General features: G+C 35.9%; 1 protein-coding gene and 1 long non-coding RNA gene across 2 annotated transcripts; one reads left to right on the top strand and one right to left on the bottom strand.

Annotated features, from left to right (window-relative positions):
* Nucleotides 1-111: 111 nt before the first annotated feature.
* On the top strand, nucleotides 112-8,941 carry LOC149215135 (uncharacterized). The gene is made up of 4 exons (XR_016250453.1): nucleotides 112-177; nucleotides 8,293-8,548; nucleotides 8,638-8,699; nucleotides 8,786-8,941. It is a non-coding gene; the product is annotated as an uncharacterized LOC149215135 (long non-coding RNA).
* On the bottom strand, nucleotides 5,417-9,255 carry LOC149215134 (uncharacterized). The gene is made up of 2 exons (XM_089391041.1): nucleotides 8,974-9,255; nucleotides 5,417-6,570 (listed from the first exon to the last, which is right to left on the bottom strand). Exon 2 carries the CDS (start codon nucleotides 6,242-6,244, stop codon nucleotides 5,702-5,704), a length of 543 nt encoding a protein of 180 aa, XP_089247167.1. The 5' UTR covers nucleotides 6,245-6,570; nucleotides 8,974-9,255; the 3' UTR covers nucleotides 5,417-5,701.
* Between the last annotated feature and the right edge of the window lie 5,399 nt (nucleotides 9,256-14,654).

Raw genomic sequence — 14,654 nt, 5'->3', positions numbered from 1 at the left:
GCGGGACCCACCCCGTCTCGTTCAATAACATAATTCTGAGAAATACTTTCGCGCGCCAATTTAACTCTGCAACCAGAACCCGTTTTCTCTGCAACCCAGTGCCCGCAGGACTGAAGCGCTGCGCGCATTGAAACTCTGCAACCCAGTGCCCGCCGGACTGAGCTCTGTTACCTCCTGGTAAATTCCTGCACCGTCTCTGCAGTCGTCAAATCGTGGTTTTAATGCCCTTCATTTTGTTTTAAATCTGTTTTAAAGACTGCTAAAACCCTCGCATTCTCTCAACATTCTGTAATTATAAGTTATAAAATGGTCACAAAAACCTGCCTACCTGAAGTCTTGCAGAGATCCTCGCCGCACCGCTGAGGAAAAACATTAAAATCAGAATATGTAAACCCAATCTACACATAGCAGAAATTTGGAATTAATTCAACGAAGCATTGCGTGTTCTCCTCTTTAGCTGAAAGCTATGGAAAATGGATCTTTAACAGTTTTGGAAAGACCATCTGTCATCTCAATCCTTTTCCTGTTACACATGTTGAAAAAAGATGGTAAAATTGTTTTGTGATGAACTAGACTTCCTCAAAATCGATCTTAACATTTGTCTTTCCATAGTGCATGCACTCTTCATCTAGTTTATTACCATTTATGAATCACATAAATTTGGATGTTGTTTACACATTTTTCCATCAGCAAGAAAGAGAGTCAACTTTAAGGTCACGAGCTTTGAAAATTTGTTAATTGAACTCTGAAATTTGTTAATGGTTAGTTCTTTCTCTAGACCGGCTTTAGACTGAAAAAATAAGCATCTCTTAAAGAAAATTATTCCACCAGCTCCACTGAATTGAGGTTGTCCCTGAGCAACATCATCAAAAAAAATTCCTAAGCCATTGATTTATCAATTAGTTGCACAACAATCTATCTTGGGTAAAATATCTGGGGGGTTTGTTATCTTTCAACTGTTTGAAAAAACTAAGATTGTTCAGTCCTTGCTATGTAGATTGGATTATTAGGGTTAATTTATTCTCAAATAAGCTAATTAAACTCCCCAGGCAATGATAGTAAGTAAAGCTTCAAACCACTTCACAGTATGATTTTCACACCAATGATTTAATCAGTCTTCTGCAAGAGGACTCCTACAATGAGTCTTCTGCAAGAGGACTCCTACAAACATATCTTGCAAGCCCCTCTATCTCTTTCCAAAACTTGAATAGCGAGAAAAGGACAGAATATAAAACTTGAATAGTGAGAAAAGGACAGAATATAAGCAAATGATGCACACTCTCTTGTTCAACCTTGTTCCAGGTGAAAACATTATTGTCCAAGTTCTAGCTAGTGGAAAACCCTTAATTGTAATGAACATTTCATTTTCCATATCACCTTGAAGTACCATTTAAAGCCCCAAAAACCCTACTTTCACCCAAAAAAAATAAAAATCGAGACCCAATATTGGGAATATAATGCTAACCAACTGGTCTCTTTGACCAAATAATCTCGTCTGGCTAACCTTTAATCCTTACATGAACATCACAGGGATGCAATATATTTCTCTCATTCCAGGGCATCGTCCCCATATAATCCAAGCTCCTAAGTAGATTTCCATGCTAGGCCCCAATTGACATATTCATAGATATGTTCTCTGATTGAGAGTAATGAACCTTTTATCGTGCAACATAAAAAAACTAGTGTAACGTAATACACTATTCAACCATTTTGATGATTATGTTATAATTCAATTTGTATCATTTAAAGACTAGTCAATATGATTTTGCAAACTTAGTAGAAAATCCATGACTCCTAATTCTTGTTGTGGCTGCCCTGGTTGAAGCTGTTGGTTCCAGCATGTGATAGTCGATGTTAATTTCAAGTATAAATGATAAATCAAACAGTAGTAAATGACATTTAATCAGGATTGTTCATGATGAGTGCAATCCTATGAGCAGGAGAAATTATTACAATCTTTATAGTTTAATCATTATTAAATAACTAACTAGCTGAACAAAGGACAGGAACTCTGTGAAGGGATTGGTTGATTTGCAGACATGGTAGAAATGCATAATTGTAATGTGTACAATTGTTAGTAATGGTTCTAACTAATAGGCCACAACACTGAAAGTAATAATATTAGCCATTCATGCCACCAAAGGCTGAGAATGACAAAGAATGACATAATGGGGTTTGGGTTCTTTTTGAGGCTGAGCTGCTTTAGCTGGGCTTTAATTTTTAGCTTCCTCACTTCTTTTGCATCATCAATTAGAAGCTCTTGCAATAATATTATTGATGTGCTGGATGGCATTGCCCAAGTAGCTAGAAGTTTTCTCCTTAATTCTGTTGGTATTAATCTTGTTTAGTTACATGCTTTGATAGGTAAGTGATACGAACAAAACTATTTTTCTTCTGTATTTCAAGCTAAAGCAAACTTTTGTTTAAAAACATACAAATGTACACGGCCTGTTGTAGTGGAACATGTGTAAATCCAATAACGACAATAAAGGCATATGTTATGTGCACTGAACAACTTTAGCTAATATATGTAATTATCTCTATATAAACGATCTTCTACACATATCACAATCGGTAATTTAGTTGAAGTATACGCATTCCTATCACCATGAATACAAAAGCAAATTGCTATAATAAGCATGAACAAATAAATAACAGAGACATTAATATTGCAGAGGGAGATATTTCTTGAACTCTCTGTATCCAGTACTCATAATAACATGATGATTAAGAATGCAAACTTGATTTGTACAAAGTTGTATATGCCAGATTAGAATGCAAACACTAAGCAAAATCAGAAACAGAGATACACCCATGAAATGAAAGTCTGAATTGGCTAACATGTAAAGTCATTTGCCCAGCAATAGGCTAATAGTTGTATTTTAATTGCAAAGTAGACTGATATCAAAAAAATAAATCTACATAAAACAAGATAAAGTAATCCATAATATGAAAATGAAGGGTTACATATAACAATTCTTAGCAGTAAAAAATCAAAAACCATGCCCTTGGTTATTTAATCTCAGGCTCAACAAAAGAACAATAATCAATGCCACTTTCCAAAGTAAATTTTGAAAACTAATCCGAGCATACACAGCAATATAATCAGAGCATTGCTGGTGGTGATCCTGGCATCTATAACAGATCAGTACTTGGAGAAACATTTACATTTCATATCTTTGATGATAAGTGGACCTCTACCACTCGGGAAGGGACAGTTTACTGCCCCTGTTGTAGTAATATATGCACTGCATAATTTTACCATACAAGTATAGTAAAGGGGCAATTATACATTATCTGGGTTGTCTGTGCTTTTGGTGGTTTTTATTCAAAATTAATTCCAATTAAGTTTATCCTGCAACAATATGAACATTATGATTCTGATTGGTGATAATAACTTACATTACTGTTAGTGTGAATTCTCTCGAGAATTTTTCCTTTTGCTTTTGGCTAGAATATCTTAACCAGGAGTCTCAGTCACCTGCCCTCACATTCTGATCTCTCACTTATCTTCAGGGGCAGGATAACAACCCAAATGACCTTTCTTATTCTTTTGCTCTCTCGTTAACTAAAAGATAAAGTATTGTTTCACAAAATAAAACTTAATGCCTGCTGTTGAGTTTTTAATCTCTTCAATTGCATGCCTCTTTTATCATATCCTGCCAAACCAAATCAGTTACCATGAACCTTTTATGTCTTCAAAACATGCTTAAAAATTTATGTCTTCAAAACATGCTTAAAAATTTGGATTTGTTTTCTCTTCATGGGACGAGCTTGTTTTTTCTTGATGGGACGATCTAGTGGTTGACACAATGGGATATATTATCCCCTTTATCCAGTTTCAAAATTTCAAATCCTCTTTTCAGTGGTTGGCACAATGGGATGTTATCCTCTCCACCCGGTTTCAAATCACACAGGGGCATCTTTAGCTCCTTGTGATAAGGCTCAAAGAGTAGGCTCCCCCACTGTCGTGGAGTCTCAAATCTTGCTAAATCAAAAATTCCTGGTATATTTGGCTATTGAATATACCCTTGGCATTATAATGGCAATCCCTAGATTTGATCTTAGGCCTCACCTAGAAATTGTACTCACTTTTGAAAAATCATCATTTCAATTAAATCTGTAAATTAAGTGATTATTAATTTGCAGAAACTGGCCACTCAATTGAGAGGAAAACCAGTGTTACCGAAAATTGACAACAGATTGGTGTTGTTCATGTCTACCATTGAAACTGATCTCTGATTTAATGTGTATACCGTCATCTCAAACTGATGTTCCATTCAACAGTTTTCTTTAATGGAGCACACCCTCTTGAAATCTCCTCCAATGTGCTTCCAACAATTTGTTTTGAGAAACTGACTGATGCTTCTTCCTTTTGCGTTCCATTCAGTTATTTTAATTAGATGGGATTTCTATTCCCTCCATACAACGAGAAATATTAGTACCCAGGGAATAACCAAATGTCACATATAGTGAAAATTGAAATGATTCAAGAACAGGTGAGTTTTTCATCAACGTGAATCAGCCATTTACTGTGTGCCAGTTCAACTGAAATTCAGAACTTTAATCATGGTTCTGTTTGGACCTATGACAATTTTATATTCGACCATGTCCCAAGGGTTTTCAGGGTCTCTGGAAGAACCAATCTGACATAAATGGTTAAACGAGCTGTGATAATCATGTCCATTGATGCACAACAATGGGAAGCCCGTTCACTTTGTATGCCTCTGAATGTTTCAAAGATCCCACTGTCCTCATTTCATATAGCAATGGGAAGCACAATTTCTTTGGTCATTCTGGAACCTTGCAAAAATTCTGTTACAGTGATTCAGGCTTCCAATAGAATGTCAGAGTTGCCATAATACACTAGTTCTTATCACACCAATATGACACTGGTATCGTTAAGTTGTTTCCTGCAACATCATATGCAGAGATGCATATACTTTCTAGTCAACCAAGAGATTAATGATGCCAATCATTTTACAGTGCTGGATTGTAGTTTATATTGCTGATGGTTGTGCCTACCGAGAGTTTCATAGCATGAGGGTACTGTCAAGGAAGCATTATCTTCCTCAATAATTACAAAATTACTTCCTTATCAACAATTCCAGAGTTTATTAGGTTTTGTAATATATTGTCTGCCTTGACAGCTTCAAATGTTATATTTTAGACATTTCTGTGCCTCTCAATCTCCACCTGAATTATGGTGTGCTATCAATCCAAACTTCTTTTAAGGCCTGAAAATATGGATGGAAAAAGAGGTTTGATATAGATTTGACGACAATGCTGACAGAATAGACTAGAAACAGTGCAGTACTCCTAGAAACTTGCTTGGAGAATCACAGGTCATCAGCAGCCAAAGTTCAGGACCAAGTGGGAAATGTGTATAATTAATGAAAACAAGAAAAACTCAGAATTTGAAATAATTAAAAGAGTTCATGAATTTTTCCCTTAATAATATTAACAGAACTGTTTCAATGGTCGCAAAAATGCAGAGCTTTTGATATTACAAAGACCAAGTTGGTTTGCCTGCGAAGGAACCACAAGCATAGTTAAACATACAAATAGAAGGAAACCAGTTTCAATGCCCTAACTAGCCAACAAATTTCACCAACCACTAAGAAGTTCAAGTTATTCAAAACTGTCCCAAGAGATTCACACATAATTATGTTCCCTGTCAACCTTTTAAATGCTCAATAAATCAAAGCTGGAGGGCCAAATCAGGCTGTGAATCAACCAGCATTCCAGAAGACTGCCTAACTGGAGACCTTGGAGACTGTTTTTCTACATTCAAATCTGGTGGAATCGAATTTGAAAATTCAGATGTCTGTTGAGAAGGCTGTTTTGAAGGTAAAGACTTCCATAGTTCTTTTTGAGATTGGGATGTATCAGCTCCCATTGGTATCTGCCTGCAATTAAAAGGACTCTGTGTGGTTGAATTCGGCAATTCTAACATCGAGTTTACACCTCCCTGAGAAGTGGCATGAGATGACAGATTCTGACGATGCATCCAGCTCAGCTGTGAACGCATATACAGAGGCATGTCCATGGGTGCCTGCTGTTGAATAAATTGAGGAACACTACTAGAAATGCCTGATAGTTTTGTATCACCATATGGTTCCCTGGCCACACAATTGGAATTACCATCCAACCTTCTATCAAAACCAGTGCTGCCAGAAGTTGTCGTCTGGACACTTGAAACAGGTTGCACATGTTCAGCTGGTTTGGCAGATGCCCATTGCATAAGTCAGTTACTTCTGGAGACAATCTCAAGCAATTTTGACTGGGATACATCTGAGGTAAATTTTGCACCTGCCAGATTGACTTCACTGGATTTAGCAATTGATGAAGCTGATTTCAACTCACTCTGTTTGACTCCTTGCAAAGGCGTTTGAAAATTTATATTGTTGGCTGACTGTGAACTCATAGATAGAGGAACATGTAACCCAGTAGATTGAGACAGAGATACTAGTCCTGTAGATTGAGCAACTGTTGCAACTGTAGATTGAGCCAAGGTCTGTTGATCCTTGATCTCCTCACGCAATAACAAAGCACCAGGAGGAGCTTCAGCTGTAACAAAAAAGAAAAAAACACGTTGTTATGCAATCGCATACCCGCCATGGCCTTATATAACAAAACGAGCCAATTATATATATATACTCTTTGTCAGCTCAAAATTTATAACCATATTGTGTATGTAATTGTGGTTATCCATATATCAATTTAACTTGAAGTAACCATTTTTCCTTTTTCTGTTACTAGTCTCATAATTCAAGAATGCTTACACAGCCTTGTGAATGATCCGCATTAAGTAGCCAGAACTTATTATTATTAAAAAATGTTAATGGAAACCTCTAATTTATTGCAGTGTAATAGAAAAGAGCATACAGTTTGTATATAGAAATTTATAAGCATATTGATGCACTTTTACTGTTCAGCTTCATCTCTCCTTCAAACTTTCTTTCAAATCATTTCAAGGATAGTGATCCAAAAAGTGCTCATAACCAAAATCGCTATAAGTTAAATCAAAAGTGACTAGATGAAAGTCCAGTTCAGAGTTAATGGAAACCTATAAGTTAAATCAAAAGTGACTAGATGAAAGTCCAGTTCAGAGTTAATGGAAACCTCTAATTTATTGCAGTGAAATAGAAAAGAGCATACAGTTTGTATATAGAAATTTATAAGGATATTGATGCACTTTTACTGTTCAACTTCATCTCTCCTTCAAACTGTCTTTCAAATCATTTCAAAGATAGTGATCCAAAAAGTGCTCATAACCAAAATCGCTATAAGTTAAATCAAAAGTGACTAGATGATAGTCCAGTTCAGAGTTTCCAAACTATTGTGAAAATTTGGATCGTGAAGGAATTGATAGTTTTAGGGGTAACTCAATTAATTATGGTTATAAAAATAAGTGTTATATATAAGGAGGTTTGAGATTTAAATCTTGTCTGCTGAAAAAGCATATGTACGTGCCTAAGTTATAGTAGCAACAATTAGAATCAATTTTGTGTAATACAAAACAAAACGAGCCAATTATATATATATACTCTTTGTCAGCTCAAAATTTATAACCAAAAATAAATAATCAAAATACAAGCATTATCCAAAAGGAAAAAGTGTACTGTAGATGTTATGAAATCAGAGTAAACAATCTCAGGGATCTGAGCAATTGTAAATAGTGTGATCTTATGAAATAAGAGTAAACAATCTCAGGGATCAATGCTCAGAGCACTAGTTTGGTGACTTGCGGGCCTAAATGTTAAGTTCTAGTAGATTCGGACAAACAATCAAGGGTGAATGTTCACTCCTAACAGTCCAGGCCAAAAAAATCATAAAGCAGTCGAGGCCAAAAATAATCATTTATACAAGTCCCTGGGGGAGTAGCTTCATGTGTCTACAAGCTGGTGTTGCACATCCACTTGCTAATATTGTGTATGTAATTGTGGTTATCCATATATCAGTTTAACTTGAAGTAACCATTTTTCCTTTTTCTGTTACTAGTCTCATAATTCAAGAATGCTTACACAGCCTTGTCCTATATAAATATTTGTAAAGCTTATTCTCTGTTGGAAAGTCCAGTATCCTCAACTAAACTAACCATTTTAAATCATCTATAGTTTAGATGATCTCTTTTTATCTGTCATGATTTGTTGTTTATGGTTAATTCAATAACCAATATCTTTTTCCTCCTCCATTGCGGATGCAAGTATCATTAAGGGCTAATAGTAGTATTGTCAAAGAACTGAGCTATTACTGTCAAAGAACTGAATTCTAAATTTACAATGGCAGGTATGGGAAGTGAAGCTTTGGAAAATCTTTGCCTCCCTGTTTTCCTCACAAATAGATCCTTCCAATTTGCCTGAGAAATCCCTTATGGCAGTTTCAAGGGTAACATTCTTATCTGGTATGCCGGTTCCAGAATCTGCACAAGGGGCTACTGATCATTCACATAAGTTTATGCGAGTCTCTTGAATGGAAGGGACTATGTTTTTGTGTACGAGGACAATGAAGGAGATCGCATGCTTGTTGGAGATGTGCCTTGGGAGTAAGCATCATATGTTATCATCCCCTTCTCTTGTTTTATCATCGTTACAGGCAGATTTCTGAATGGAAAAATGCTTTTATTTTTTTCAGCATGTTTGTGAAGTCTGTGAAGAGATTGCGAGTAATGAAGAGTTCAGATGCTCGTCGTCTAGGTGAGAATTCAAGATTTTTTGCAGAACGTTCCATCTTAAATGTGAGTTGGATATATTCTCATAACCCTTATTTGTGAATTTATCAGCAGCAAACAGGACCCAGTGATCCAACTGCCTAATGCTGCTGGAATCAAGAGGGGAACCCTAGCAAGTTTATCTCACAGTAACCCTAAGAAAGAAGATGAACCCAATGTTCCTTTTCTCTGAGAGAGTTCATGTGCCAGATTTCGCAGCAGACAAATAGCAGACTTGTCAAATGTAGTCAGATAAATACCTGTGATCGCAGAGCAGTCGTAGAGCACGTAGCAGAGGACATGCGAAGCAGGATGCAGCGGTTGTTAGCAACGGATGCGCAGAGCAGGTTGCAGAGCCATCGGCGTTCGAAAATCAATTTTAATGAAATGGGCGCGAGGGAAGAGTTTCATTTGAAAATGGATCCCGTGCGCTGACGTGGATAGCGGGAACGGAGGGACGGGGCGGGCGGGCCCTCGTTGGTGGGTCCCGGGTATGTCACCGGAAACGCGAGGTCGCCCGCCGGAGTGTTTATGTATGCCATCCCAAGTTTGCACCACATACATAGCTGGCAAGGGCATTAATGACACAATATATGGCTGGTTAGCCCTTGCCCACCACCACAGGGTATTTGAATTCATTGCTATGGTCCCACCCAACCACCACCACAGGTTGTTTGAATTCATTGCTATGGTCCTACCCAGCCACCACCACAGGTTGTTTGAATTCAGTATTTGTGTAGATTTCATATGTATTATTTTAAATTTTATGGAAATTTAGAAATTTTATTATTTTATATTTAATTTTAAAGTTATTTATAATATAATTAATATTATAATTGGCTAATTTATAATATCATTATTAGATAAGTTTTTATTTGCAATTGATATCAATTAAAAGTTAAATACAAATGGTAGTCATGTGTAAGTTGTTTTTAGTTGAGCAGTTTTTACCAAGTTATCATTTAATTTTTGGACATTTAGTAGTTTGGGGAGATGGAGCAATGGATTGTTGGATTATGAATAAATAGGTAGTGATGATGCTTTGTGATGAACATAAATGAATACTTGTGTTTACGATATATGTGATGTCTATATTTCTTCCATATGGGTCACTCTTGGTCATCTTTCACTTCAATGTTTTTCCTATACTATCACTACTCCAAAATTCTTGCTTGTTTATGTGGGAAATTACTCTGGTACTTAGCCTATAACATAAGCAAGAAAACATGGGCAAAGTCAAGCTTAAACTTGTTATATTATGGCATGAGATGATACATCAAGAGGGTGTGAATCCTAAAACAACATGAAACATGCTAGAAAATGCATGAAATAACCAAAACCATAAGAAACAAGACATATCTATATCAAATGTGAAAGATTGAAGAGGGCATTGATCACACAAAGCAAGACTATGTTAAAAAATGCATGAATTTTACCATTTGTGATGGACAACAAAGTAATTTTTCATGTGCAACCCTTCTTAAGGGCTTGTGCCAACATATTAGGATGGACTACCACTAGATGTTCCTCCTTTCTTCTATTATCTATGATATTTTAGTTATTAAAATTTCTTTCTTTGGACCTTTTCCTGTTTTATCAATAAACGAGTTACATTCAATTATTTGTAGCTGTAAGCAACACACTACTTCACTCGTACATTCATACTCATATTAGTCAAAAATAAAAATAAAAATTTACTCATCATTGTCAAAATAAACTCCTTTTTACACCTCAAGGGTTTAAACTTATTTTAAAGTTTAATTTAAGACAAATCAAAATATTTTAAAATCTCTAAATTAACTATTTGCCAAAGGTTTCAAACCATTTTAGAATTTCCATTTAAGATTAACCAACAAAAAATAATAATGAGATGTTTTTTCTATCCCTTTCTTGAAATATGTATATAATTTTATTTTGTATTTATTAAATTTAATAATTTTTCTTATTTCAAGATGCTTTGAAAAAATTGTCCTTGGGATTTTGGATAGACACTTATTGGGTGCTCTGTTCAGTTTCCTGCCCTGATCGAGATGATAGATTGAAGACTATGAAAATGTAGTCCTGCCAAACTTAAAAGAAAATGAAAATGAAAAAGATGATTTAAAAAAATACAATTTAAATGTTTTATGTTATCACATTTTTGGTTGAAATTTGAGGATATAATTTCGTTGAACTCTTATTCTTTTGTTATATAAATTATATTTTTCAATGTATAAATATATTCAAGTTGTTAAAAATTCTCTCGCACATCTATATAAAATGTTGAGCAAAATTGATTAAAAATATATATATTAAAAAACACAAAAAAAAATTGTTAAATTGTTAAACTAAGTTTTTAATAATATATTTTATTAGTTTTTATTTTAATAATATTGTTTTTACTTTTTAAACAAAATATGATAAAAGATGTGTTAAAATTGGCAATTAGGCCAAATTCCACATTGGGACAACTCATTTGATGGAGATGATGCTTGCATTAAATTCCTCTTTTCGAGAGGTCCAAAATTGATATAAAGATCATCTAATTTGGACAAGCAGAAGTGTGATATTGAATTTATGCCCTCACATGTGCAAATTGTTCATGTCAGTCACATCATCATGTAGGCTCATGAGGCCCTATGGACGTGTCTATTCAACCTCATCGAATTGTATAAATACAAGTGACCTCTCACCTCATTTGGAATCATCATCACTCGCACATTTTCTCTCTCTCTCTCTCACATGTGGCACTAGGACGAATTTCTGGACATAACTATAGGGTTGAAAATTTCATGAGTTGACCAAGTTTGACCAACATTGACCAAGGGTTAATTGTCTAATTTTGACTGTGATTTTTGGAGGAATATTTTTTTTGACCTGCATTGGTTGGCATAGAAATTGATATTTTCTGGGTTGTTTGACCTGTATTGACCACATGGTTGACTTCAATTTGACCGCAGATTTTGTGATTGTTTTGGGTTGACTTTGACCATTGTTGGAGGCCGAGTTTGACTACCTTTGACTGAGTTTCAAAGGAGAAATTTGACTATTGCATTGACCATCTTTGAATTTATGGTTAGGTCTGAAGTTTGACTGCATTTGACTGCAGAAATTGACAGGGCAGTTTTGACTTTGGATTTGGCTATTCTCTCTCTGCTGAAAATTTTATATAATAATAAGAAGAATTGATCAAAGGGTTTTCCCCACATTGGGTTTTTTCCCTGGCATCCGTGAAATCTGGTGTCCTCTTATCTTGGCTTGTCTTTTGCATTTTTGTTTCATCTTCTATCTACTTTTATTGTTAATGTGATTACTATTGGAAATTGTCATTGGGTTGCTAAAAGAAAATTGAAGTAATTGTGCTAAGCATAGAACATACCATTGTTAATTAAAATTAACATGTTATCAGAGCCCAGGTAAAGACAAAGCCCAAGCAAGAGAGAGAAAAGAAATCACTAAGAGAGAGTTGTTAGACAAGAATATTGGTCTAGCTTCAATGACGGCTACATCTTACTTCAAATATGAGGATAAGATCAAGGAGAAATATGACTATCATGCATGGAAGATGACTTTGGACTTGACTTTGGAAGGGCATGATGCTATGGACTATGTGCAGGGAAAAGTGGTGGAGCCTCCTTCCAATGCACATGCTGCTGCAAAGACAAAGTACAAGAAAGGTGAGGTCAAAGCTAAAAGAATTATCATTGAATCCATTCAAAAGAATTTGTTTGCCTATATTTCTGATTAGGGAAGAGCCAAGGAGATGTATGATAAGCTGTCTGGAATGTTCAAATTAAATAATGCAAGTCAAATCCTCTTTCTCAAGAACAAGTTGAAGGGAATCAAGATGGATAAAGGGGAGTCTATCTAATCCTACTTCATGAGGATTACATAAATCAAGAATGGCCTTCTATGTATTGGAGAATTCGTTGTTGACAGGGAGACCACTCTCATCACTCTTGGAGGTATTACAAGAGAATGGAACGTGTTTAACACCACCATTCTCAACAATGACAAGATTCCTAGTTTCGATGAATTATTGGCTAGATGCACTCAAGAAGAGATAAGAATGGTGGAGAGAGACAAGCCTTCAAATGGAAATGAACCTACTGATTTCTCCACTCATGCAAAGAGGAAGAACAATGTTGGTCCAAAGAGACAAGGTCAAGGATTCAAGTAAGGATTCAAACAAGGAAGAAAAGGAAGGTGCTACAATTGCAACAGGTTTGGTCACTATGCTAGAGAATGTCCTCACAAGAAGGATACTCCATGGGATTATGACAACAACAACAACCACAACAATTTTAACGGCAACAACGATCAAAGCAACAATAGGTTAAACAATAAAGGAAAGAGGAATGCTCCTATTGCTCGAGATGGAAGTGGTTGACCTCCAAAAAGGACTAGAAATTCAAGGTATGAGGAAAGTAACGTTGTAGGAAAAAAAAGAGAATTTTATCTTATTTCTGCTCTATCTACTACCTCTCCTCCGGATACTTTGGATCATTAGTTGATTGATAGTGGAGCCTCAAGGAACTTCATTGGGTACAAGGAGGCCCTCTCAAATTTGTTTGGAAATAATACTAATTTGGAGATCATACTTGGAGACAATGCCACCTACCCCGTGAAGTGGATAGGGGTTGTCAATATTCACTTGAATCAAGGTCAAACCATTCATTTACAAGAATTATTGTATGTTCCTGATTTGAAGAAGAACATGTCTATTTTTGCGATGGAAGATAAAGGCTTCAAGGTACCATTCATTGATGGAAAGGTAAGTATTTGGAAAAGGAACCCTAAAGGTGCATTCACTCTTGGATTTAGGATTGAAGGTCTCTATCAAGTTGGAGGAAGTCCTTTGGGATCTATGACTTGCAATACTTCTCTTCAATCTAGATTATGGCACTGAAGATTTGCTCACCTTCATTACAAAGCCTTACCTTGGGTAAGGAAGATGGTCACAAGTATGCCCGAATACAACATGAATCATGAAGGGGTTTGTCAGGGTTGTGTATTTGGGAAACTTACAAGGGGACCCTTCCCTTCAAGTGAAATTCAAACTACCAACATTCTTCAATTGGTCCATTCTGATCTATCTGGTATGTTGCCTGTAACATCATTAGGAGGATACTTATACTATGCAATTTTTATGGATGACTTCTCTCACAGAACATGGATCTATTTCTTGAAGAACAAGGACGAAGTGTTCAAATGGTTCTATTCTTTCAAATCCTTGGTGGAAAATCAAACAGGGAAGAAGATTAAAATATTGAGTACTGACAATGGAACCGAATATGAACCAAATGAATTCAATGACTTTTGCAGAGAGGGTGTGATTAAGAGGGAAACAACCATTCCATACACTCCTAATCAAAATGGAGCTGCTAAAAGAAAGAATTGAACAATCATGGAAGTCACCCATGCCATGCTCCATGACCAAGGCCTACCGATGTTCTTATGGGGAGAAGTTTCCAACACTTTCCTGTATGTTCAAAATAGGATCCCACATCAAGAATTGGATTTCAAGACACTTGAAGAAGTTTTAACTAGTAAGACACTTGATGTTTCTCATTTAGAATATTTGGTTGTCCTGTGTACTTTCATGTGACTAAAGAGAAAAGAAACAAGTTAGAAGCATCTGGGAAGAAAAGTACATTTGTGGGCTATAGTGAAAATTCAAAGGCATATAGAATCTATGTGCCTAGTCAAAGAGAAGTGGAAATAATCCATGATGTCACTTTCAATGAAAATTATACCCTTGGGAAAGTCAGAGATCTCCCTATCCCAAGGAAGGACAATGATAATGTTGCAGGAAAGTAGGATGAACCTCCGATAGATGAATTGATGCCTGATGTTGAAGGCCCGTTGGATCCCATTGATCCTCCACCTGGTGATCCCTCTAGCTTAAGAAAAATACCTTTGTGGCTCAAAGACACTCTCAAAGATGTTGAAAGACATATTG

The sequence above is a fragment of the Pinus tabuliformis genome, chromosome 1_1 (assembly GCF_031772625.1).
Source record: "Pinus tabuliformis cultivar Carrire ecotype Pingquan chromosome 1_1, CPIR1, whole genome shotgun sequence".
Classification (NCBI taxonomy): domain Eukaryota; kingdom Viridiplantae; phylum Streptophyta; class Pinopsida; order Pinales; family Pinaceae; genus Pinus; species Pinus tabuliformis.
The sequence above is the reverse complement of the archived record's forward strand: the minus strand, read 5'-3'. Positions and strand labels throughout refer to the sequence as shown.